Source organism: Geotrypetes seraphini, chromosome 16 (genome assembly GCF_902459505.1).
Source record: "Geotrypetes seraphini chromosome 16, aGeoSer1.1, whole genome shotgun sequence".
NCBI lineage: Eukaryota > Metazoa > Chordata > Amphibia > Gymnophiona > Dermophiidae > Geotrypetes > Geotrypetes seraphini.
Window position 1 is genome coordinate 23,043,127 of NC_047099.1, and position 26,368 is coordinate 23,069,494.

Below are 26,368 nucleotides of genomic sequence, written 5' to 3' on the forward strand. Positions count from 1 at the left end.
AATTTACTAATTATGACCCCCAGACTACAAAACATTCAGAAAAGAAATAAAGACTCTACTTTTCAAGAAATTCCTGGAAGGATTACACTAAATTGAATTACACTTTTTGGTGGAATTCAATTTGTCATATATATAAAATGGAAAAAGTATTGGCATTACAACAAGGTTATATTAAAAAATTTAATAAAATATGGGGACCATTGACAAATTATTCTATTGATCAGATATAATAACACATGTATAGAACATATAGAAGGGGTAGGGAGGGAAAACTATTGTAATATTAATATGATATAAAATTCTGATAAAGGGTTTATTTAATTCACATTGTAAGAACATTTAATAATAATTTCAAGTGTTTTTTCATAATTGAATGTATTACATGTATTTCACTTGATGTAAGAATTTAAAAAAAGAATAAAAAATATTTAAAAAAAAAAAAAGAAATTCCTGCAAAGGACTTAACACCGCTAGCTCCTCCCACTTCCCAATACCTTCCCGATTCCCCAAAGCAACCTCATCTACTCCGTATCTCCACTAGAAATTACCAGATATCTTCTTCATGCAATACCTTTATTGTAATTCTTTTGTAATCCGCCTTGAACCGCAAGGCAATGGCGGAATAGAAATCTCTAATGTAATGTAATTTTTTTTTTTTTTTTTAATTCACTTTTTTCTATACTGTTCTCCCAGGGGAGCTCAGAACGGTTTACATGAATTTATTCAGGCACTCAAAGCATTTTTCCCTGTCTGTCCCGGCGGGCTCACAATCTACCTAATGTACCTGGGGCAATGGGGGGGGATTAAGTGACTTGCCCAGGGTCGCAAGGAACAGCGTGGGTTTGAACCCACAACCTCAGGGTGCTGAGGCTGTAGCTTTAACCACTGCGCCACGCACTCCACCCAAATATGCAAATGCAGATGATATCCAGCTCTTACACCAAATAGAATCAGGAAAGCCTAAACAAATTCAAGAAATAAATGAGAAAATGAAAAAAATCAACCTATGGATGAGGGAAAATATGCTGGCACTAAACAGCAAAATCCAAAACTACCGTATTTGCCGGCGTATAAGACGACTTTTCAGTACCTTAAAATCCTCCCCAAAGTCGGGGGTCGTCTTATACGCCGGGCACTGTTTACATCACAGTTCTTCAACCGGTGCCGGTCCGCAGAAAATTCCTGCCGGTCCGCACAGGACTGGCGAGATGGACCCGTTAAAATTTCTGCCCCAATGGTGTTTGCAGAAATCTTCTGTTCCTCCCAGCCTCGGGCGATCAAGACAGGCGGTCATTCCCTCTGTGAGTCTCGCCTATGCGGAAACAGGAAGTTGAAACAAAATAGGCGGGACTCAGAGAGGGAAGGTCCCGACGTTTGCAGCCTGTCTTGATCGCTGCCCCTGCTGAGTCGCTGAAGAGGGCCGCGGGGAAAGTGCAGGCAGAGAGAAGATGGTCAGCGTGCGCGGGGAGATCAGCGTGTCGATTGAGGCCATCAGCAGCGTTTGTGCTGAGTCTGCCCACGTGCAGGATGCGGCGGGTAGGGGCCTCCGACTCGTCTTGGGCGGCTGGGCCTGCGGTGCAAAGCTGTTTTTGCCGGCTTGGGGGGGGGGGGGTCGCGAATCGGAAGAAGGGGTAGTCTTATACGGCGAGTATATAACAAACTCTATATTTTAACTGTAAAAGTTGGGGGGTCGTCTTATACGCCCAGTCGTCTTATACGCCGGCAAATACGGTATGTTATTTACCTGGAAGAAAGGAATATCCCTATTGGCACAAGTTCAAATTAATAATATACCCCTGGAAATGGCTCATAACATCAAAATTCTTGGCATCATACTAGATCCAAAATGATCATACTGTGATCAAATAAGTTTGGTGGTAAGAAGCTGTTTTTATAAGCTTCAAGAGGAGACTTAGAGGAGACATGATAGAAACTTCAAGATCCTGAAGGGCATAGAGAAAGTGGATAAGGACAGATTCTTCGAACTGCGAGGGACCACGAGCACCAGGGGTCACTCGGAGAAATTGAAAGGGGACAGGTTTAGAACCAATGCTAGGAAGTTCTTTTTTATCCAGAGGGTGGTGGACGCTTGGAATGCTCTTCCGGAGGGTGTAGTAGGCGAGAGCACAGTAAAGGGGTTTAAGGAAGGTTTGGATAGGTACCTAAAGGATAAAGGGATTGAGGGGTACAGATAGCAGCAGAGGTAGGTTATAGAAGTAGAGGTAGATTATAAAGGTCAAGAATTCACTTCACAGGTCAAGGACCTGGTGGGCCGCCGCGGGAGCGGGCCCTGGGCGAGATGGACCTCCGGTCTGACCCAGTGGAGGCAACTTCTTATGTTCTTATAAGATCAATGTCAAAAGTCCTAGAAGCAGCCACATTAAAACACCCTGGTCCACTCCCTCGTCATCTCTAGACTGGACTACTGTAACGCACTATATAAAAACGTCACCCAGATCCAACTAAGACGCATCCATAAAACTCATCACTAATTCCAAAAAAATTTGATCATGTGACGCCCCTTCTACAGAATGCCCACTGGTTGACAATATCCCATCGGATTACTTATAAAATAATCTTGCTGTGTTTTAAAATACGACAATCAAACTTACCAGCAGTCCCAGATAAACTCCTACTACCAAATACACCGTTGAGAACTTTACGATCTGCAGATCACAATTTACTTGTAATTCCCTCCCTAAAAGTCATTAATACTCGAAGAAATTAAATAATCACAATTCATGCTCCGCAGCTATGGAACACTTTACCCTCTCATCTTAGAGAAGAACAAACGCTCGATCGCTTTAAGAGCAGCTTAAAGTCTTTTTTATTTCAAGATGTTTTTCACACTTAAGTATCAAATGTATGATCTTTCTTTTGAAAGAAGTATACAACTCAGGAGACATCAGAGATTCCACCTGTCAACCCTTTATGTGCTTCCCTAAACTGCTCTCTTTACTATAACTACTGTAGTTCCACCCCTTTCCCTGTCGTATCATGTTGGTCCTTGTATGGTTTGATATACAGTGGAACCTTGGTTTACGAGAATAATTCGTTCCAGAAGCATGCTCGTAAACCAAATTGCTCGTATATCAAAGCAAGTTTCTCCATAGGAAGTAAGGGAAACTGCTTTGATTGGTTCCACCTCCTCCCCCCCCTCCACGAGGCTACTGACGCTGAGCCATTCTCCCCCCCCTTGAGGAATCCGACGCTGTTCCAAACCCCTCCCCGCGATCCAGCTTCCCCCCCTGCGAACCAGCATCCCCCCCCGCTCGCATTGCCCCCCCCACCGCGATCCTACTCCCCCCCCCCGAGCAGTCAATGATACCCTTTACCCGACTTGGCACCAGTGCCGGTGCCCGAAGATCCTCCCTCTTCTGGCGCGGCTGGGCGGTGCTGCGGAGATCCTCCTTCTTCTGGGCTGGGCTGGGCTGGACTGGCTTTGAGCATTTGCGCATGCTCAAAGCCTTCTGGTCTCGCTCTCTCCGAGATTGAGAGCGAGACCAGAAGGCTTTGAGCATGCGCAAATGCTCAAAGCCAGTCCAGCCCAGCCCAGCCCAGAAGAAGGAGGATCTTCAACGCACCGCCCAGCCCAGGCCGCGCCAGAAGAAGGAGGATCTTCGGGCACCGGCACTGGTGCCAAGTCGGGTAAAGGGTGTCATTGACTGCTCGGGGGGGGGGGGGGAGTAGGATCGCGGTGGAGGGGGGGCAATGCGAGCGGGAGGGGGGATGCCGGATCGCCAGGGGGGGGCGCTCGTACAGCGAGACAAACTCGGTTTATGAGGCACCAAGTTTGCGAATGTTTTGCTCGTCTTGCAAAACACTCGCAAACTGGTGCACTCGTAAACCGAGGTACCACTGTATATTCTTATTTTATAATAATGTACCCCATTTTAAAGTGTACATCGCTTAGAAGTATTATAAGCGATATAATCCAATTTTAAATAAACCTGAAAACCTGAACACATTAGAAACGCCTCAGGCCATGGCGGGAGTCAAATGCGTCCACGAAGGTGATAGAATTAGAAATATTAGATTATATTAGGTGCACATCTGCCTGACAGCTTGGATACAGTTGATGCTACCTAGAAGCAGGAGCTCGATTAGATGAGTGGTATTCACTCAAAGGCCACCAAATACATGTATATAATGTGTAAACCACTTTGGTTGTACCACGAAAAGGCAGTATATCAAATGCATTACCCTTAATGGCAGTTTTTTCAGGATATCACTGGTGAATATATAGAAATATGACGACAGATAAAGGCCAAATGGCCCATTCAGTCTGCCCAAACACTATCGCCTCCTGTCCCTAAGAGATCCCACATGCGTGTTCCATGTTTTCTTGAATTCAGACACCGTCTTTGTCTCCACCGCCTCTACCAGGAGACTATTCCACCCATCTACCAACCTTTCTGGGTTTTGGCCCGGTACTAGCGACCTGGATTGGCCACTGTGAGAACGGGCTACTGGTCTTGATGGTCTGACCCAGTAAGGCTATTTTTATGTTCTTACTCCTCTTAACCTAATTCTATGCCCTCTCACTCTGGACTTTCCTTTTAATTGAAAGAGACTTTCCTCGTGTGTATTTATGCCATGTAGATATTTAAATATCTCCCTTCTCCAGCCTTTCATCCAAAATATACATATTGAAATCTTTAAGTCTGTCCCCGTACACCTTATGACGAACACCACCAACCATTTTAATAGCCTTCCTCTGGACCGACTCCATCCTGTCTATATCTTTTTGAAAGTGTGGTCTCCAGAATTGTACACGATATTTTAAATGAGGTCTCACCAGAGTCTTATACAGAGATTTGCATGCCATCATCTTCTGAAAATCTGATCTGTTGGCAGACCTTGGACTGAAAGCGAATACCACTGGGTGGATAGCAAAATTAAATTGTTTTCAGATCTTAACTTTTCTTTCCTTAGCATCCTCACCAGACCAGTCCAGAACCTGTGGATGTCCATCATCTGCAGTTCAGACATAAAACTATAGATTCTGGTGAGGATGCTAAGGAAAGAAAAGTTAAGATCTGAAAAGTCCTTAAATTCTTCATAATTCTTGGAACTGTTCTCACTGGAAAATACCTGTCTGCATCACACATATTCAGAATGCTCACCATCACCCTTTGATGCTGAGCTGCAGTCTGTCTTCTGTCTCCATGTGTATTGTAGATACGAGATGTGCATTTCCTGCAGAGACCCTCGCCACACTTCCCCCTGGTTGTGCTGTGCTGCTGCCTACAAAGTGTGATTCATATCCAAGAGTTCTCCAGCCTCTGCTCTGCTCATCAGCCCTTCCGCACCTCAGGGAACCTCTATGTGTCTTTGCTGCTAAAGCATCACCTGGATTTGCCTCAGTACCTCTGGCTGGTGAAGACCATGAAAGATATACAAGAAAAGTAAGGCAGGAGGGTGCAAGAATCTATGGTCCCTAGTACCCCATCCTTTCTGAACTTGCAGGCATCTTCTTGTCCCTTCATTCTGGAAAAGCAATGACGATACTTCCTGTAGCAGTCTGCCCTCTTGCAGTAACTCAGTCTAGACTGGTTCCTTCTGGTCTTTCCTATCCTTACATCCCCAAAAGTCAGATTCATTGCTATGAACAATGTTGGCTTTTCCCCTCTCTTTGACAATCCCCACTCCTTGACCCTATTCCACATCAGTCCTGCCAAGTGAGATGCGCAATCGGGACCAATGTGTAGAGGGGGTGCAAACAGGGCAGTTGCCCTGGCTCCCTATTTTACAGTGGTCCCTAAGCCTGTCTGCTTGTGGGCTCTGGGGCCTAATTCCAAGTTTCTGCCCTGGATGCATCAAGGGGTGGTAAACAAGAATTTGGTAATGTGTTAAGGTCCACGATTATGCAAACAGGAGTGATAACTTTTTTTTTTTTTTTTTTTGCCTGTCTTATGTCTTTCTCCACTTTCTGTATGCCTTTCTCTTTTTGGATCATACTATCTCTCCCTTTCTGTATGCCTAGCTTGCTGTCTCTCTGCCTCCCTTTCCTTCTCTGTCTCCAGCTTTTCTCTCACACTCTCTCCTTTCTCTCTCTGTGGCTCAGGTTCTGCCCACGTTTCGTCAAACAACAGCAGTTGGAGGCCTCTGTGGGAACCGTAGCTGTTAGAATAACAGAGAAAGTCCTTGTTCCCATCCTTCACTCGCTGTCACCTTCTGCACTCAGACACAGGAATGTTGAGGAAGAGATTGTGACTGAGCAGCATCAATGCCCCCTCACCAAGGTCAGCATGGGTCCTCTGGACCCCCAAACCTTATTCCAGTTTTCCTGTAACCCACAATGCTGTCTGCAGGCTTGGACACAGCTAGCCCTGTGACAGCTTTTGACTAGCCACTAGGTGGCACTGTAAGTGGATATCATATAATTATAAAGCATGCTTGCTTTGTTTAAATATACAGTGGTACCTTGGATTACGAGCATAATCCGTTCCAGGAGCATGCTCGTAATCCAAAATGCTTGTTTATCAAAACAAAAGTTCCCCATAGACAATAGTGGCAACAGCAACGATTGGTTCCAGAACCCGTGGTCTGTACCTGTCGGGGCCTGGTGCTGCAGCGCCGTCTCCTCCGTCTGCCTCCTCTGTCCGTCATCGGAAGAAGAACCCCACAGTGCTGCTTTGGGGGGGATGCCAGCCACCAGAGAACCCCACAGTGCTGCTTCGGGGTGGGGGGGGATGCCAGACGCCGGAGAACCTCGCAGTGCCTTCAGAGGGATGCCTCCTCCATCCGCCGGCCAGCCCTCCACGTCTGATGCCCCTCGCAAGCTGGAGAGCCCCCACCCGAGCCCACGCAGCCGAGCGCAGCCCCACCCGCACACAGCGCATGACACGCACAACGCCGATGATTGATGTACGCGTCACATGCAACGCACAGGAGGGACAGCACACGGCTGTGCAGGCCCAGACAGAGGTTCTCCAACCTGCAGAAGGCACCCGATGTAGAAGGCTGGCCGGAAGACAGAAGAGGAATCCCCTGTAAGTGCTCGTTGATCAGGGCAGTGCTCAGTTTGCAAGTCAAAAGTTTGCTGAGTATTTTGCTCGTCTTGCAAAACCGTCGCAAACCGAGGTACCACTGTATATTCCGCTCAACCTGAAACTCTTAGTGGTTTTATAGAATAAACATACATAAGCAAAAAATAAATTATAAGATAAAAACAAGCAAAAGGACAACACAATAAACCGTGGCGTAGTGAGGGTGAGAGGCGACCGGAATGGTGACGCCCTCCCCACCCATACACGCTCCTTCCCCCTCCCCAAGTCCCTTCCCTTCCCCATACCTCTGTAACATTCCTAGTGCACGCAGCAACCCCCAACCTGCTATCGTGCTTGCATGGGCTCTTCCTCTGACATCACTTCCTAGGTGCGGGTCCAGGAAGTGATGTCAGAAGAAGAGCCGACGCAGGCGTGACAGCAGGTTGGGGGTTGCTTTCTCACGCCAGGAACGTTACAGAGGTACGGGGGAAGGAGTTGGGTGATGGGTGCCGTGCCCCTACCAAGACGGTGCCCGGGGCATACTGCTCTCCCCCCACCCGCCCGCCCCTTACTATGCCACTGACAATAAGAACAGAGAAATGAGAGTGGTGAGAGGCTCTTAGAGCTCCTGCAAGGGTATATGAGTATTGTGATCTGGATTGGTCAGACACAGTATGACAAGTACCTGGCAGGATCCCAGAGATAAGCAGTAGATTTCTCCAAGTCTACCTTAGTAGCCATTAAGGCTTTTTCCTCCAAGAGTTTGTCCAAACTTTTTGGAATGTGCTCCCGAATGAGGTGGTGGAGAGGAAAACGGTGACAAGAGTTCAAGAAAAGTGTGGGGTGAGCTCAGAGGATCCCGAATCAGAAAATAATGGTATATATTGAAGAACTAAGGCCAGCACTGGGCAGACTTGCACGGTCTGTGTCCATATGTGGCCAAATGGTTGAGGATGGGCTGGGGAGGGCTTCGACGGCTGGGATGGTTTAGATGGGCTGGAGTGAGCTTTGACGGAGACTTCAGTAGATGGAACCTAAGCAAATTACCGGGCAGAGCTCTAAATTTCTGGCCCAGAAATATCTAAGAAGGAAAATTTAAATTAAATCAGTAATTTGAAGAGAGGGTAAGGTTGGGCAGACTGAATTTGGGTCTTTATCTACTGTCATCTACTATGTTTTATGCCATCTACACTAATTGCTTTTGCAAAATCCTGTGGCAATAACTTCCAGATTCGGAAGTGTGTGAGACTATAGTGCTTTGCTCTGCATCAGGTCCTGCCTATCTCTCCCCCCCCCCCCCCCACACACACACTTAATATTCTCTCTCTCTGTCTCCCTGCAGTATTCGGCTCTGAAGGATCCCTGTGAGGTGCGCTCTCTCTCTCGGCTGTATGCAGACGCGGAGCGGCAGGGCTGGGAGCGTTTGCATCTGCCCCAGCTGCTCCCCAGCTCCCAGGCCCAGTATATGAGTATGCAGGAGTTGAATGGGCGCTTAGCCTGGTCTTTTCTCATGCTGGATGCTTGGGATTTCCAGCCACAATGTGTCAGTGCTCTTCCTGCTTTTCTCACAGCCACCTTTTCCGGCCTGGCTTCCTCTCTGATTTTTGTGCTTCTCCCCCCTTCTTACAGGTACTTCTAGGGGTGCTGCGTTTCTCCTCTCGCTCTGGCTCCCTCCAGCTGCAGGATGAAAGTCACTCCATACCTTGTCTAATCATCAAGAGGGATAGCGCCCACCACAGCCAGTTCACTGACACAGGGTCCGTAGGTGAGCAAATCCTGGCTCTTTTGAGTCATGTGTGTTGCAGCGTCTCGAAAGCTCCAGCAGCGTCTCGAAAGCTCCAGCAGCCACCTGGCGTGTGCCTTTTATCTTGGGGAAATAGCTTGCGTTCGCTTGTTTCTCTGGGAAGTGAAGACGGTCTGAACCTTGATGAGCAGTGCCTCAGTCTTGTGCTCTTGTCTCTCTGTGGCAGGCAGCGTGCTTCAGGTGGAGCGCTTTCAAATTGTGGTGGAGAGGTTCATCCGCAGTGATTTCCCGTCCTGGAAGCAGCTGGCAAGTCCAGAATACGTAAGAGAGAAGCATAGCAGGTGAGAACTCGAAGTATATAAATGTATATTTGCGATAAAGAGACCAACTGAATTTTGGTTTCGGCATTCAGAATTTATGTACCGATCGTTTTGCGACCTGATTTTACTCTGGCCCGATTCACTTACCTCTTTGCCGATCCGATTCCAATCTGTGCAGTCAAATGAGGGGAATGGCATGCAAAGTAGGCAGGGACGCGAGTCACAAAACAAATTTCGCAATCCGACTGGGCTGGCCGATCAACCCAAGAAAGCGACTGCTGGGGACCAATCGCAAACTTCCTTTCCAACTCTCCAGCTCCATTGAAGCCCTGCTCTCTGCTGCCCCGAATCTCTCCTGCCTACCGTCCCAAATCGCCCCCCCCCCTGCTCTTCCCCGGATCTCTCCTGCCTGCCGCCCTGAATCTCTCCTGCCCTTCCCCACACTGCGAACCAATGGATTTAAAGCGGGTTAAAACCACGGATTCGCTGGGCTACAAAAAGTAAAGTAAAAACTTAAAAAAAAAAAAAGCCGCAGCTCAGACGGGTCTCAAACGCAAGCACAGACCATCCACAGTCAGTCTGCGCATGCCAGTAGTCTATCCTCATGGTGGCCAATCCAGGTCACCAGTACCTCGCAAAATATCAAATAGTAGAAACATTCCATGCTACCAATCCAGAGCAGAACAAAATAAAGTCACCACACTCATCAATATGCTCAGTAAGCTTATTTTCTGCTTAGAACTCTGCTCAGAGACATGAAGGCTGATTGCTCGGCCTCACCTACCAATCATTGCAGTGTTCAAAAAAATTTTTGATTTTGATTTTTCTATTAGTGCGCTAGCCAAAAGGCTATGCTAAAAGTATTAATATTCTCATAAATTTTTATAAACTATACAGAATGACTTAACTTTGAATAGTGACTGGTTCCAGTCACTATTCAAAGTTAAGTCATTCTGTATAGTTTATAAAAATTTATGAGAATATTAATACTTTTAGCATAGCCTTTTGGCTAGCGCACTAATAGAAAAATCAAAATCAAAAATTTTTTTGAACACTGCACTGATTGGTAGGTGAGGCCGAGCAATCAGCCTTCATGTCTCTGAGCAGAGTTCTAAGCAGAAAATAAGCTTACTGAGCATATTGATGAGTGTGGTGACTTTATTTTGTTCTACCAATTTCTTTAGTCACTCGACAGTAACCTTAACTTGTAAGAGTTACCCCTGTATATCTTTTTTGACCAATCCAGAGCAAGCAGTGGCTTCCTCTGGGTCTTTCTCAGTAACAGACTATGGACTTTTCCTCCAGGAACTTGTCCAAACCTTTCTTAAAACCAGCTACACTATCAGGTCTTACCACAACCTCTGGCAATGCGCGTTCCAGAGCTTAACTATTCTCTGAGTGACAAAATATTTCCTTCCATTGGCTTTAAAAGTATTTCCCTGTAACTTCATCGAGTGTCCCCCAGTCTTTGTCATTTTTGACGGAGTGAAAAATCAATTTGTTTATTTATTCAATTTTCTATACTGTTCTCACAAGGGAGCTCAAGAACGGTTGACATGAATTTATTTAGGCACTCAAGCATTTTTCCTTGTCTGTCCCGGCAGGCTCACAATCTATCTAATGTACCTGGGGCAATGGAGGGTCACAAGGAGCAGTGGGGGTTTGAACCCACAAACTCAGGGTGCTGAGGCTGTAGCTCTGCACCACACTCCCCACTTGTACCTGTTCCTCTCCACTCGGGAGTTTGTAGGCTTCAATCATATCTCCCTTCAGCCATCTTTTTTCCAAGCTGAAGAACCCTAACCTTTTCAATAATAATTATTATTTATTTTTATATACCGCCATACCCGAAAGTTCTAGGTGGTTCACAACAATTAAGGATAGTACAAACAGTGCGTTTTATTTAAGAGTCGATGAGTTATATGCATACAATAGGGAGGAATACATACAAAATGAAAGGATACAGGCAATTTAAAAATGGAATAGAAAATGTTAAAATAATAAAAAGCGTTAAGAACCCAATCTATTAAATAATTGAGTTTATCCCAGGACAAGCAGGCAGGTATTCTCACTAGTGGGTGATGTCATCCGACAGAGCCCCGATACGGACGTCTCACAAAGCATGTCTTGCTTGAAGAAACTCAGAAGTTTCGAGATGCCCGCACTCCTCAGTTCTTTTCTTTCCGCGGAGCTGAGAAGTTTTACTTCAATTCTGCGCTGACTGAATTCCCGTTTTATTGCCTTCTAATTCCGCGATTTTGGATTTCTTTTCGTGTGTTTTCTTTCTTTTATTTAAAAAAAAAATAAAAAAATTTTTTTTCTTCCGTCGAGTTGGCCGGGTCGGCCACGTGGCTCAGGCCCAGCTCCTTCGATCTAGCGGCGGAGCTTTTTCGGCCTATGTCCCGGCCAATCACCGGTTTTAAAAAGTGTAGCAAGTGCCAGCGCGCGATTTCGCTGACGGACCCGCATCGACGCTGTCTATAGTGTCTTGGTCCGGAACATTTCCCAAAATCGTGCCGGCCTTGTTCCACTCTTACAGCGCTGTCTATTGTGGGATTCGATGTTCAAGATGGAGGCTGGTAAAGAACCTTCGGCTTCGACTTCATCAGCCGCTTCGCCTGTCCATGCGAAGCCAGCTGCTACTCCTGCTACTCCGGGCCTTCTGAAGCCGGCTTCGTTCACTCCGGCTTCGGCCCCGAGTTCGGCGCCGGTGCCTGTCCCCGTCTCCTCGGCTCAGGTACTGCCTTCCACCATTTCGCCCGTGGTCATTAAGTTGCCGAAAGCTTCCAAGCAGAAGCACTCGACCACGAAGGAGCGTGAAGACCGTGCTGGAGGACCCCCTTTCGGTGCGGATCCCTCCATATCGGCTTCGTTACGGTCCCTCTTGGAAGCTCAGTTTGTCGAGCTCATGCACACTATGGGACCCAGGTTAATTGCCTCCATCCAGGGTGACCTCCCGGTCCCGATTCCGGGGGGCGGACCGCCCCCTCCTCCTCCTCGCCGGTCAGTCTCGCTACTTGGCGAGGAGGAGCAACGTAGGGCGGCCGGTCCCTCGAGGCGGGCTTCCTTCAGCGACATGCCTCCTTTGGAGCCCATTACGCCTCCATGCCAACAGGGCAGGAACCCTCCGGTGGGTAATCGAAGCCCTGGGCATAGCAAGTCTCAGGAAGAGTTCTTCCGCACCCCATACCAAGCCTGGGCTGCGTTCAATGACGCGTCGTCTGTTCCACCTCTTCGATCTACAGCTTCGAGTCCCATTCACTCACTGGAAGCTTCAGGGGTCCATGCGAAGTATCGTCATTCTCGCTCCCCCTCCAGTCACCGTGAGGGGCATCCGTCCAGGCATTCATCACGGCACTCCTCGCGCCATTCTGAGGTTTCGCCGCAGAAGAAGCTACCGCGTCTGGGGTACTCTTCCTCTGACATGTCTCCCCCGGAGGATCCGGAGTACGAGGAACCATCTACCTCTTTTTCTCCCTGTCGATCCCAAGTCTCTCTGGATCCTGAGGCCTCGACTTCGTCCAGTCCGTCTTGGAGACCGGTACTAGCCGACCAGTTGTCTTTCTCTTCTTTTCTCCGACAGATGGCTGATGACTTGGATGTTACTTTGGACACTGGGTCTCGATATTCTAAGGAGTATCTCGACACCATGCACTTGCCTCACCCTCCTGCGGAGTCTCTTCGATTGCCTCTCCATAAATTGCTTGACCAGACATTTATGCGATGTTTTGAGACACCTTATTCTATTCCTGCAGTCCCGGGCAAATTGGATGCCCGATACTGCATAGTCCATCACAAGGGGTTCGAGGGCTCTCAACTCTCTCACCAATCCCTGCTGGTCGAATCCTCCCTCAAACGTTCTCATTCCTCCCAGGTGTATGCCTCGGTACCACTGGGTCGCGAGGGCAGGACGATGGATAAGTTTGGGAGGAGAATCTACCAGAACTCGATGATGGCTTCCCGAGTTCTTAATTATAATTTCTACTTTGCTTCTTATTTGGAGTTCTTCTTGCCTGTACTTCGGAAATTTACTCCCTACATCGATTCTCAGGCTCGATTTGAGTTCGAGGAAGTGGTAGCCTCGCTTTCCCAGCTTCGTCTACAGCTTATGCAATCCTTGTACGATGCCTTTGAGCTATCGGCATGTGCTGCTGCCTGTTCCGTGGCCATGCGTCGGTTGGCATGGCTTCGGACCATTGACATGGACCCGAACCTCCAGGACAGGCTTGCCAATGTGCCTTGTGCGGGAGCGGATCTGTTTGACGAGTCCATCGAGACGGTGACAAAGAAGCTTTCAGACCATGAGAAGTCTTTTCAATCTATCCTTCGGCCTAAGCCTAAGCCTCAACAGTCTCGGCCTTCTAGACTGCCCTTGATTTATCAGCGGCGCTACACTCCGAGGCAGGCTCCGGCTGCAAGGCAGCCAGCGAAGTGGCAGCCTCCTCAGAAGGCTCAACAGAAACCTCAACCGCCGGCTGCACCCAAGGCTACTCAGCCTTTTTGACTCCATACCAGGGAGCATAACCGACCTCGTTCTGCATTCTCCTGTTTTTCCCATCGGGGGTCGCCTCCACCATTTTTTCCATCGATGGGAGGCTATTACCACCGACCTCTGGGTCCTTTCCATCGTAAAAGAAGGGTACTCTCTTCAATTCCATCGGGTCCCCCCGGACCACCCTCCAAGAGAGTATCCTTCCAACTTGACGCAGACCGCCCTCCTTCTTCAGGAAGCTCAGGCTTTGCTCCGGCTTCGGGCCGTCGAGCCGGTCCCGGTGGACCAGCACGACCGGGGTTTTTACTCCTGGTACTTCCTTGTCCCGAAGAAGACGGGCGACCTGCGACCCATTCTGGACCTTCGGGTCCTCAACAAGTTCTTGGTCAAAGAGAAGTTTCGCATGCTGACCCTTGCTTCTCTCTACCCCCTTCTCGAGCAGAACGACTGGTTATGCTCTCTGGATCTCAAGGAGGCCTACACTCACATTCCTATTCATCCGGCCTCCCGCAAGTTCCTCAGGTTTCGGGTGGGACATCTGCATCTGCAGTATCGAGTGCTTCCATTCGGCCTGTCCTCTTCTCCCAGAGTGTTCACAAAGTGTCTGGTGGTGGTGGCCGCTGCACTCCGGACCAAGGGTCTTCAGGTGTTTCCCTACCTCGACGACTGGCTCATCCTTTCGGCGACCCTGGCGACAATTTGCTTCCTGCAGAGTTTGGGCTTCGAGATCAACTTCCCCAAATCTCATCTCCAGCCCACCCAGTCTCTCCCCTTCATCGGGGCAGTCCTGGATACCATTCGGCTCCGAGCATTCCTTCCTCCTCAGCGCATGGATGCTCTTCTTCATCTCTGCCAATCTGTATCTTCTCGCCAGTTCATCTCGGCGAGACACATGATGGTCCTCCTGGGCCACATGGCCTCTACAGTTCATGTGACGCCTTTTGCCAGACTCCATCTCAGAATTCCTCAGTGGACCCTGGCTTCTCAATGGACTCAGGTGTCAGACTCGTTGACTCGACACATCATGGTCACTCCTGCTCTTCGGCAGTCTCTACTTTGGTGGATGACCTCTTCGAATCTATCCAGAGGTTTGCTGTTTCATACTCCTCCCCACCAGAAGGTTCTCACGACAGATTCCTCAAACTATGCCTGGGGGGCTCATCTGGATGGACTTCGCACTCAGGGATTCTGGACCAGTGCGGACCGACTCCATCAAATCAATCTTCTGGCGCTCAGAGCCATCTTCTATGCTCTTCAAGCTTTTCAACATCTGCTGCACGACATGGTGGTCCTCATTCGCACAGACAACCAGGTCGCCATGTATTATGTAAACAAGCAAGGGGGCACGGGATCGGCCTCCCTCTGCCAGGAAGCTCTCAGAGTCTGGGATTGGGCGGTTCGCCACAACGCCTTCCTCAAAGCTGTATATATTCAGGGGAAGGACAATGTCCTGGCAGACAACTTGAGTCGTCTCCTCCAGCCTCACGAATGGACTCTCCATTCCAACCCCCTTCATCAGATCTTTGCACAATGGGCGACGCCTCAGATAGACCTCTTTGCGGCTCCCCACAACTTCAAACTGCCTCAGTTTTGCTCCAGGATCTACACTCCTCATCGCCTCGAGACAGATGCCTTTCTGCTGGATTGGGTGAATCGCTTCCTGTATGCGTTTCCTCCATTTCCTCTCATTCAAAAGACTCTGGTCAAGTTGAGATCCGACCATGCCACCATGATTCTGATAGCTCCTCGGTGGCCCAGACAGCTATGGTTCTCCCTTCTCCTTCAACTCAGCAGCAGGGAGCCGGTGCTTCTTCCAGTGTTTCCTTCACTACTTACTCAACATCAAGGTTCACTGCTTCATCCCAACCTGCAGTCTCTCCACCTGACAGCTTGGTTCCTCTCAACGTAACTCCTCACCAGTTTTCACAGGCGTTGAGGGATGTCTTGGAGGCTTCCAGGAAGCCTGCTACTCGTCAATGCTACTCCCAGAAGTGGACTAGATTTTCTTCCTGGTGTGTTTCCAATTCCAAGGAACCTCAGCGAGCCTCTCTATCCTCTGTATTGGACTATCTTCTACACCTGTCTCAGTCTGGTCTCAAGTCTACATCTATACGAGTCCACCTGAGTGCTATTGCGGCTTTCCATCAGCCTCTACAAGGGAAACCTCTCTCTGCTCATCCTGTGGTTTCCAGATTTATGAAAGGACTTTTTCATGTCAATCCTCCTCTCAAACCTCCTCCAGTGGTTTGGGATCTCAATGTTGTCCTTTCTCAGCTGATGAAACCTCCTTTTGAGCCTCTCAACAAGGCTCCACTAAAGTTTCTCACTTGGAAAGTGGTTTTTCTAGTGGCCCTCACGTCTGCTCGCAGGGTCAGTGAGCTTCAGGCCTTAGTGGCGGATCCTCCTTTCACAGTATTCCATCATAACAAGGTGGTCCTCCGCACTCATCCGAAATTCCTGCCTAAAGTGGTCTCTGAATTTCATCTCAACCAATCCATTGTACTTCCAGTGTTTTTTCCAAAGCCTCATTCTCATCCTGGAGAATCAGTTCTTCACACTCTGGACTGTAAACGTGCTTTGGCTTTCTACCTGGATCGCACCAAACCACACAGAACTGCTCCTCAACTTTTCGTCTCCTTTGATCCAAACAAGTTGGGACGACCTGTCTCGAAGCGCAACATCTCCAACTAGATGGCGGCTTGTATCTCTTTCTGCTATGCCCAGGCTGGATTACCCCTTCCCTGTAAGGTCACAGCCCATAAGGTCAGAGCAATGGCAGCCTCTGTAGCCTTCCTCAGATCGACACCGATTGAGGAGATTTGTAAGGCTGCCACTTGGTCCTCAGTTCATACATTCACCTCTCATTATTGTCTGGATACTTTCTCCAAACGGGATGGACAGTTTGGCCAAACAGTGTTACAAAATTTATTCTCCTAAGTTGCCAACTCTCCCACCATCCCATTGAGGTTAGCTTGGAGGTCACCCACTAGTGAGAATACCTGCCTGCTTGTCCTGGGATAAAGCAATGTTACTTACCGTAACAGTTGTTATCCAGGGACAGCAGGCAGCTATTCTCACGTCCCACCCACCTCCCCTGGGTTGGCTTCTCTGCTAGCTACCTGAACTGAGGAGACACGCCCGGACCATCGGGCGGGAAGGCACTGGCGCATGCGCGGTGCGGGCATCTCAAAACTTCTGAGTTTCTTCAAGCAAGACATGCTTGTGAGACGTCTGTATCGGGGCTCTGTCGGATGACATCACCCACTAGTGAGAATAGCTGCCTGCTGTCCCTGGATAACAACTGTTACGGTAAGTAACATTGCTTTTTAATCTTTCCTCATAAGTGTGTGTGTGTGTGTGGGAGGGGGGGGGTAGTTGGGCCGGTTTCTGCCACAACTGGTTTCAGTTGGCCTTTAATTTGCAATTGTGTGTGGTGAGTATTTAGAGGTGTTGGTATGAGATTAGGGTGCGGTAAGCATCTCGGTGAGAAGTGCTGTACTAGTGACGGATCCGTGGCAGGCTTTATATCCAGCTGAGTCTGGCGATTGCAGTGAAGCTGTAGGTAGGATGCTGAATAATTATGACCACTTTTGTTCTGTAGGGTTTATATCCAGTTTTATATGGAAGATGCAGTGAATTTGGGCCCATCTGGGACCATCAGCAGTATCCACCAGCTTCCCAGGGAAGCCAAGCTTCAGTCAACATCACCACCTCATGAGATCCCTGCAGAACTTGTCGCGAACAAGGACCGGCCTTCAAAGCGCCAGGCTGGGCCTGACACTCCTTTCCACGTGTCCTTTAGAGCCAAGGCGGCGAGAGTGACAGAAGCTGGAAAGGCCACACATACAGAGCATCAGGGAGGCAGACAGTCCGACGGGGTCTGTGGAGACGCCACGCATGCAGAGCGTCAGGGAGGCGGAAAGCCAGACGCGGTCTGTAGACAGGCCGCTGTGTCTCAGCTGTTCCTGCTCGTTCACAAGGAGGGGCTATTACTGCGGAACTGTGCCCCCCTCCAGGAGGATGGAACAGGAGATGTTGGACAGCAGGAGAGGCTCACTCTGCAGCTCTCCTTCCAGGCCACAGTGGTGTGGGTGGGGAAACCCCAGGCTCTGGCTGAGCCAGCAGATGCCCAGGGGACCCCAGAAATCACTGATGGAGAATGGGAGACACAGAGGGTGAGTGACTTGGATGCTGCAAATTTACCTCTTGTGTATTCATTGTGGAAGCTTGAAAACCTGACTGGCTTGATATACTGAGGACTGGGTTGAGAGCCCCTGCTATGGAGCTTTTCTAACCCCTTTCTCTTACCCAGCACCTTTCCTCCTCCATCCAGTAATTTAAAGAGAGGGTAAGGTTGGGCAGACTGGATGGACCATTCGGGTCTTTATCTGCTGTCATCTACTATGTTACTATCTGTGACCCCGTTGTTTCTAAATCTCTTCCTGCCGGTCCACCCGTGACTTTCTGCTTTTGTGTTTTAGGTATTGCTTCTCTTCACGGGAAAAGGCGTAAAATGGTTCCCTATCCTACATTCAGACTGCTTGTACCAGCTCATCATACCTAAGTGTTCGGTTAGTGTCTCTGGTGCTCACACAGACCTATGAGTGTTCCTGTTAGCAGGGCATGGTCTTTTATATATATTTTTTTCAGGCCTGGCCATTTTCTCCTGCACCATTTCCAATCTCCTGGGTTTTCTTCCCCTGTCCCCCGCTACCCCACCTCGCTGAAACCAGACATCACAATAACCGCCTTTATCTAGGGCCCCTGTGCCAGGGCTCCTTCAGGGACCTATGATCTTTAGCGTTAAATCTGGCCGCTGAATATCGCTGTTCATACAATGCTTGCCTCAGTCTAGCCTGTGCCAAATCATCTTCTTTTTTTTTAATTTTTATTTAATTTGAGACTCCTTGTTTTCTTCTCAGTATGTTGGAGTATTCAAGCGACTATGTGCTCCTACTGTCACTGTGAAAACCCTTCTTTATCATCCCTCCAGACTGGCACAGAACAGATGCGTTTGCGCTCCTCTGCCAGCAGGTGGAGACAGAGAACACATTGGCATTTGGCAGTAGTACAAGTGGGCTGTTCAGTCCCTCATAGAATCAGTCTGTTCTGTCTCCAGCAGGTGGAGGTGGCAAGCCTGTGCAGTCTTTCCCTTTGTTAGTTAGGGCCTGTTGGATTTGATTGGTGGCCTCTCTTGTCCCTTTTTGCTGTCCGGACAGAACTTAGGGGGTGACTATTTGTGGGTCTGTCTGACCTCGGGGGGGGGGGGGAGGGTTCCACACACAAAGGGTCGAGTCTCTTCCCCATCTCCCCAAATTTTTTTCTTAGAGGAGCCTCAGCTGAATGCCTCGCCACAAACCGGCAAAGACTACAGTTTTGCAAGCAAAACATCTTTTTTTTAAAAAAAACTTAATTTGAGACGTCTTGTTTTCTTTTCAGGATGTTGGGATATTCGAGCGACTGTGTGCTCCTGCTGTCCCTGTGAAAACCCTCCATCTCTCCAATTACTCCCTGTACCTGCCAGTGCCAGAGAACTGGAAACTGCATTATGTCACCCTGCTGGAGAGCCTGATCAAATACCAGGTAGACTCCCACATCACTGGGTTACTGAACAATGTACATTGACCAAGATATTCTTATACCGCACATGCATTACTGGAAAAAAAAAAGTTTTCTATGGGAGGAATTTCTTTTTAGCAAAATAAGTTCTAATCTAATCTAATTTCCATCTTATATATCGGATCATTCCAGCGAGGACTCGAGCCGGTTAACAAAGTCTAAAAGAATATAATAGAAAACAGTAATGAAGGTAATAGAAAATTTTTCAATAAATTAGATCAGTCCTCAATTAAGAATCTCTGAAAGAGATAAGTTTTCAGATTTTTCCTAAAAGGTGATAGAGATAATGACGTTCTGATAATCGAGGGAAGATCATTCCAAACTTTTACCAAGGAATATGATAAGGAATGTGAGAATTTACCTAGGGTTTTAATCCCTTTAACAGAAGGGAAGAGCAATTTAAATGAATATGTATTCCTGGTAGTGTGAAACCGAAGAGAGTTAAATGATAGGTAATAAAAGCGAAAAAATTCCATGTAAAATTTTAAAAAATTACATTGGCACACTTAAATTGAATTCGCCAGTAAACAGGAAGCCAATGAAGTAACCTCAACAATGGAGAGGCATGATCGTATTTATGTCTTATAAATTAGGAGCGTCTATCATGTTTATGGATAAACTGGATTCTGTTAGGCTCTGACAATTCCTGGGAGGAAAAGTCCATAGTCTGCTATTGAGACGGACATGGGGGAAACCACCGCTTGCCCTGGATCGGCAGCAAGGAATGTTGCTACCGCTTGGGATTCTGGAATCTTTTGTTACTCTTTGGCAGTCTGGAATCTTGCTATTCTTTGGGATTCTGTATGGAATGTTGCTACTGTTTGGATTGGCCACCGTGAAGATGGGGCGACTGGGCTGGATGAACCATTGGTCTGACCCAGTAAGGCTATTCTTCTGTTCTTAACTATCTCAGATCTTTACAGAGACCGCCTCTCAATAAATCCGCTTTCTAAGTAATAAGAGTGATTTAGGCACTCAGTTGGCTCTGGGAGTTTTGCCATCACAAGTTGGTGCACTGGCCAAGAAGGCGGTTGGAGCATTCAGAATTGACTTTATCAACTTTCCAGCAGCGATGTGATTGCAAGTCACGAAGTCATATAATATTACCATGAATAGCACTCAGGAACTCCTTTTGAACACGTACCATTCGGGTCTCCTGAAGCAGGGTTCGAAACGGGGCCATGTTGGGACCCCACAAACTAGAGAATGACACGGTGACAAAATTCATCACCGTTCCCGTCCCCGCGGATAACCATCTTCATGTCATTCTTTAAGGAGAGAGGGAAGAATCAGAGTATGAATGGCCACAACCACTGACCCTCAAGCTTTGCTTTGAAGAATGCTGGTGTAGAAGGACTGAGGTTGAGATAGACACTACAGAATGACAGTCTCTGATATCCAGATATTGTGATGTCATAATGCCTCATTCCACCAATGCCTAAGAGCCAAACTCATCAGTAATGTCACAATGACTTGATTGTCCTATACTTGGCTCCCATAAGAATCAGAGTATGAATGGCCACAACCACTGACCCGCAAGCTTTGCTTTGAAGAATGCTGGTGTAGAAGGACTGAGGTTGAGATAGACACTACAGAATGACAGTCTCTGGTATCCAGATATTGTGATGTCATAATGCCTCATTCCACCAGTGCCTAAGAGCCAATCACATCAGTGATGTCACAGTGGCTTCATTATCCTTGGCTCCCATAAGAATCAGAGTATGAATGGCCACAACCACTGACCCTCGAGCTTTGCTTTGAAGAATGCTGGTGTAGAAGGACTGAGGTTGAAACAGACACTAGAAAATGATATGGGATTATTTCCCGCGGTTATCCGCGGGGACGGGGACGGTGATGAATTTTGTCACCGTGTCATTCTCTACCACAAACCCTGTTTATGAGGTAAATGAAAGCTTTATCGTCTTAAAAGCGCAGTGACGTTTGCAAGATTGATATAAGAAGAGAGAGAAGACATCATTGGGATTTTTTTTGAATATTTGAAAGACTTTAATACCAGATTAAACCAAATATCACAGCCTTTGAGTGTGTGATCAAAAACATTTTATGAAGTGACAATGATTGGAAGGTAAACTCTTACCAAAGGGAGGTTTTTCAGCCTTCCCTTCAGAGTTTCACATCTCTGAGCATTTTATTCATACTTTTTTGATCACCCTCTATAGGCTGGTTACATTTAAGAGGTCAGTTGTGCTCTATATTAATTGGCTATCTTGAGCATCCTCCCCCCCCCCCCCCCTCCCAAAGTAATGCACATCTAAATATAACTTTGTCCTATAATCATAGATGGTCCATTTCCCAGGCTTCATCACGACTGGAAACCATGCCCTGGTGCCAAGTAGTACCGAGCCTACCCTGTCTTGTTCCCAGGGCTTTGTTATCCCCAATCTCTGCTCCCGTTACAGGTCCTGTACCAGACACTTGCTCATGGAAGGCCAGATCTGCAGTCCATTACAGAAATTCTTCAGCCTAGGTAAGATCTGGGGTTAGAAAGCTTTTTATCGAGGGTGGGGGGGGGGGGGAAATCTGTGATGGTAGATTTGTACCATCTTGGAGCAGCTATTTGCCATGCTGTGTTTTGCTCGTACTATGCAATGTCTCGCCATTCCACGTTTTGACATATTATGTTAGCATGCTTTGTTAACTATGTTTTGCCATCTATGTCGGACAATGTTTGCCAGCATGGCGCAGGGTTAGAATTACAACCGCAGCACCCTGAAGTTGGGGGTACCAACCCACACTGCCCTTGTGACCCTGGGCAAGTCGCTTGGTCCCCCATTGCCTCAGATATGGATTGTGAGCTCACCGTGACAGACAGGGAAAAATGCTCGAGTACCTGAATAAATTCATGTAAACTGTTCTGAGCTCCCCTTTGGAAAACAGTACAGAAAATTGAATAAATAGTGTGACAAGTTTCAGCCTCTGATAAGCAGAGCTGGTATTATGACATCATAATGCCTCATTCCACCAATGCCTAAGAACCAACCTCATCAGTGATATCATAATGGCTTCATTGTCCTGTACTTGGCTCACTTCTACTACATTTTGATTTCTAGAGTGGCACAATGGTTAAAGCTACAGCCTCAGCACCCAGAAGTTGTGGGTTCAAACACACGCTGCTCTTCTGACCTTGGGCAAATCACTTAATCCCCACATTGCCCCAGGTAGAGACAGGGAAAAATGCTTGAGTACCTGAATAAATTCATATAAACCGTTATGAGCTCCCCTGGGAAAACAGTACAGAAAATTGAATAAAAAAATAGTGTGACAAGTTTCAGCCTCTGATAAGCAGAGCTGGTATTATGACATCATAATGCCTCATTCCACCAATGCCTAAGAACCAACCTCATCAGTGATGTCACAATGGCTTCATTGCCCTATACTTGGCTCACTTCTACTACATTTTGATTTCTAGAGTGGCGCAGTGGTTAAAGCTACAGCCTCAGCACCCTGAGGTTGTGGGTTCAAACCCACGCTGCTCCTTGTGACCCTGGGCGAGTCACTTAATCCCCCCATTGCCCCAGGTACACTAGATAGATTGTGAGCCCACCAGGACAGACAGAAAAAATGCTTGAGTACCTGAATAAATTCATGTAAACCGTTCTGAGCTCCCTTGGGAGAACAGTATAGAAAACTGAATACATAAAATTAATAGGGTGAAAAGTTTCAGCCTCTGATAAGCAGAGCTGGTATTGTGACGTCATAATGCCTCATTCCACCAATGCCTAAGAACCAACCTCATCAGTGATGCTACAATGATGCTACATTGACCTGTACTTGGCTCACGTCTACTACATTTTGATTTCTAGAGTAGCGCAGTGGTTAAAGCTACAGCCTCAGCACCCTGAGGTTGTGGGTTCAAATCCACACTGCTCCTTGTGAAGATAGGTTGTGAGCCCACTGGGACAGACGGGGAAAAAAGCCTGAGTACCTGAATAAATCCATGTAAACCGTTCTGAGCTCCCCTGGGAGAATGGTATAGAAAATTGGATGGATGAATGAATAAATATTGATGTCGGTGAGTGAATTTCCTGCCGGTGATGAGCCTCAGGATGGAAACATGTACTCACTCTGTTAGGCTTGTGTGTGGTATTTGGTAAAAATGTTCTGCCACTTATTTCTTTGACACTGCTAAGCATACGTGGCCCAGGATGCACATTCAGATTCTGGTTGTGCTGCGCGGTGCTGGCTGCCTGCTTATAGACTTCAGCTAATCCAGAACGCCGCGGCCAAGCTTATTTTCGCTAAAGGCAAGTTCGGCCACGTCTCCCCACTCCTGTCCAAACTTCACTGGCTCCCAGTTCACCCCAGAGTCCTCTTTAAATGTGCCTGTTTAGCCTTCATGATCCTACATGGCATCCTCCCTCCCGTTATCCCACTCTTCTGGAACTCCTCTATCCCTAATTCCACTAGATCCTCCCCAAAACTGAAACTATCATTCCCCTCTGCAAAAGGTATATCCCGCCTAGGAAAACTAGGAACATCCCTCCCCTTTAGAACCACAGAACTCTGGAACAACCTCACATCCCCGCTCAGAAATTCAAGCTCCCTCCAATCCTTCCGCAAACACCTGAAAACTTGGCTCTTTTCAAAAATCTAACACCTCCCGCTCTTTGGTTCTTTATCTTCCTAGCTCCTTTCCTATAACCCTTCATTGTAGTCCTTTTCAACCTAACCCTGTAAACCGTGCCGAGCTCTACGCTTGTGGAGATGGCGCGGTATACAAACCTAAGGTTTAGTTTAGTTTAGTTTAGGACGTGCCTCTCGTCACGAGAGGCGTGCCCTGTTGTCAGTCAGCTTACGCCAGCGCCTCTCCTTCTGCATGCTATCCAAAATTAAATATTCATGATAAATTTGCGTGCAGATTTTTCTCATGCATATTAATGCTGGATATCCTGAAAACCCGTCTAGCTGAGGGTCTGTCAGAACTAGTTGGGGAACCACTACTTTCGAGGGAAAGGGATTGGGACTTGTATACCGCCTTTTTGTAGTTTTACAACCACGGTCAAAGCGGTTCACGTGCAGGTACTTCAAGCATTTTCCCTATCTGTCCTGGTGGGCACTCTAATAGAAGTGAAAAAGATATGGGGGAAGCCACTGCTTGGACTGGTAGCATGGAATACAGTACCCCCCCCCTGAAATTCACGGGGGTTACGTTGTAGGAATCCCCGCGAGTTTTGAAAAACCACAAATACGGTTTTTAGGCAGGGGAGACGGGAGAGGGCAGCTGGGGAGATGGGAGAGGGCAGCCGGAGCGCCGGCGAGTGAAGGAAATCACTCGCTGTATGCTCTGACCGCCTCTTCCTGTATTAAAGTCGGGCCTCACCAATCAGGAGCTGCTTTGACACACAGCTCCTGATTGGTAAGGCCCGACTTTAGTACAGGAAGAGGCGGTCGGAGCATACAGCGAGTGATTTCCTTCACTCGCCGGCGCTCCGGCTGCCCTCTCCTGCCCAGTCATTCGCGGTCGGAAAATACCACGAATGACCGGGACAGCGAACCACCAACCACGAATTTGCAGGGGAGCACTGTATTGCTACATTTTGAGTTTTGGTCAGGTACCTGGATTAGCCACTGTGAGAATGGGCCTGATGTACCATTGGTCTGATCCAGTAAGGCTATTCACGCTCCAGTTGTCTGCAAGGTTGAAGGGATGAAGTCTTGTCTTCTGCCTCTCTCTTTTTCCTGAACACCAGGAGCTGCTTTAAGCATTTGCCTCGTATGAGGAAGATTCCAGCGGAGCAAAATTCCTTAGCTGTCTTGCTGTCTCTGCTTTCAGGTTTGCAAAGTCCTTGGTGTCCTTTGCGGGTGAAATCTTGGAACGGACCCTGTGTGAGCCAGAAAGGAAAGTCTGGAACCCAGCAGCATTGAGCAAGAGTAGGGATGAGGGTGAGAACATGTGCTGTGGAAGCTAGATATTCATTTCAGGAACTGACTGTTTGAATTTTGAGGAACTGTATTCATAAACCTCTTTGCCATAAAAGCTGAGGCTGCTTCTTTTGTTTCTGGGCTTTGCTAGCAGTTTTCTTGCCTTGGGAATACACCCTGAAGTTGACTGTCTGCGATACCTCCAGCTCCGGGAAGACACTTCATGTCTACATAAACGTCTCCGATGTACCCTTCCCACTGGGCTTACTGCCCGAAGCAAGGGTACACTTCTACAATCTCGAAAGGAAAACCTCCAGGTAACTCATTCCTATTGCTGTCTCTCCAGAAGTCACTGCCTTCCTGCAACCTCAAGCATGCTCCCCTCTAGTGGTTATTACTTCTCTGTTCCTTTAGTGACTGCCTCTCCCTCTCCACCGCAAGGCCTTTGACAGGCTAAGCAACACCTTGGATGGTCCCCCTCCTCCCCTTCTGATATTGTGAGTGGACAATACCCACCCTCCCACCTCCATCCTGACTGAGAGGGGAGGAAAGGCCTCTGATATGGCCATGCAGACTGATTGTTTGTTTATTTTATTTAGGTATTTATATACTGCCTATCAAGGTTATCTAAACAGTTTACAATCAGGTTCTCAAGCATTTTCCCTATCTGTCCCGGTGGACTCACAATCTATTTAACATACCTGGGACAATGAAGGATTGAGCGACTTTGCCCAGGGTCACAAGGAGCAGTGTGGGATTTGAACCCGTAACCTCAGGGTGCTGAGGCTGTAGCTTAACCAGTAGGCCACTCCTTCCTTCTGAACTCTCTTTCTAATGATGCGATTATGCAGGAACGGACTATCACCACTGTAGTGGCACTCACCTCTTTCCACAACCTTGTGTCCCTCTTGCCAGGGTTACCGTACCTCACAACCTCCAGTTTGCCCTTGCTAGTTACAATAAGAATTGTAACTAGTAATGGCCTAGTGTTCCCCTTGCCTAGATTTCTGTCCTTCATAATCTCTTGCCTTTCCAGTGGAGTTATTACCTCCCTGCAGCCCTAAGTGCCTTCCTTGCCAGGCTGCTGTGTCCTGAAACTTAAGGCAGCTGTCCCATCTACTGTTTGCTCCCTACTCATTATGATTGCTGTCCAGAGCACAGAAGATCTTCCAGCACTGTAGAGGAAACCTTTCTTCATTATCCTGCTAAATAAGTTCAGATATATGAATTTATGCCATTCTGCCAGCAGATGGAGACAGAGAACCACAATTTTCTTTGTGTGACAAGGCACTTGCTAGTATTCTCTGTCTTCAGCAGA

At 47.7% G+C, this 26,368-nt stretch overlaps 1 protein-coding gene across 5 annotated transcripts in view; it reads left to right on the top strand.

Annotated features, from left to right (window-relative positions):
* The window catches only part of CTC1 (CST telomere replication complex component 1), a 62,872-nt gene that overhangs the window by 26,489 nt on the left and 10,015 nt on the right, over nucleotides 1-26,368 (top strand). For 2 of the 5 annotated variants that reach the window (XM_033924421.1, XM_033924419.1), the window contains exons 8-18: nucleotides 5,182-5,408; nucleotides 6,068-6,245; nucleotides 8,335-8,535; nucleotides 8,622-8,757; nucleotides 8,963-9,077; nucleotides 17,150-17,723; nucleotides 18,030-18,119; nucleotides 18,988-19,131; nucleotides 21,588-21,655; nucleotides 24,962-25,071; nucleotides 25,202-25,367. In XM_033924421.1, the coding sequence (XP_033780312.1) occupies nucleotides 5,182-5,408; nucleotides 6,068-6,245; nucleotides 8,335-8,535; nucleotides 8,622-8,757; nucleotides 8,963-9,077; nucleotides 17,150-17,723; nucleotides 18,030-18,119; nucleotides 18,988-19,131; nucleotides 21,588-21,655; nucleotides 24,962-25,071; nucleotides 25,202-25,367 (2,009 nt within the window). The remainder of the gene's footprint in view (nucleotides 1-5,181; nucleotides 5,409-6,067; nucleotides 6,246-8,334; nucleotides 8,536-8,621; nucleotides 8,758-8,962; nucleotides 9,078-17,149; nucleotides 17,724-18,029; nucleotides 18,120-18,987; nucleotides 19,132-21,587; nucleotides 21,656-24,961; nucleotides 25,072-25,201; nucleotides 25,368-26,368) is intronic. The other 3 variants (XM_033924420.1, XM_033924423.1, XM_033924422.1) reach the window with 3 other exon arrangements.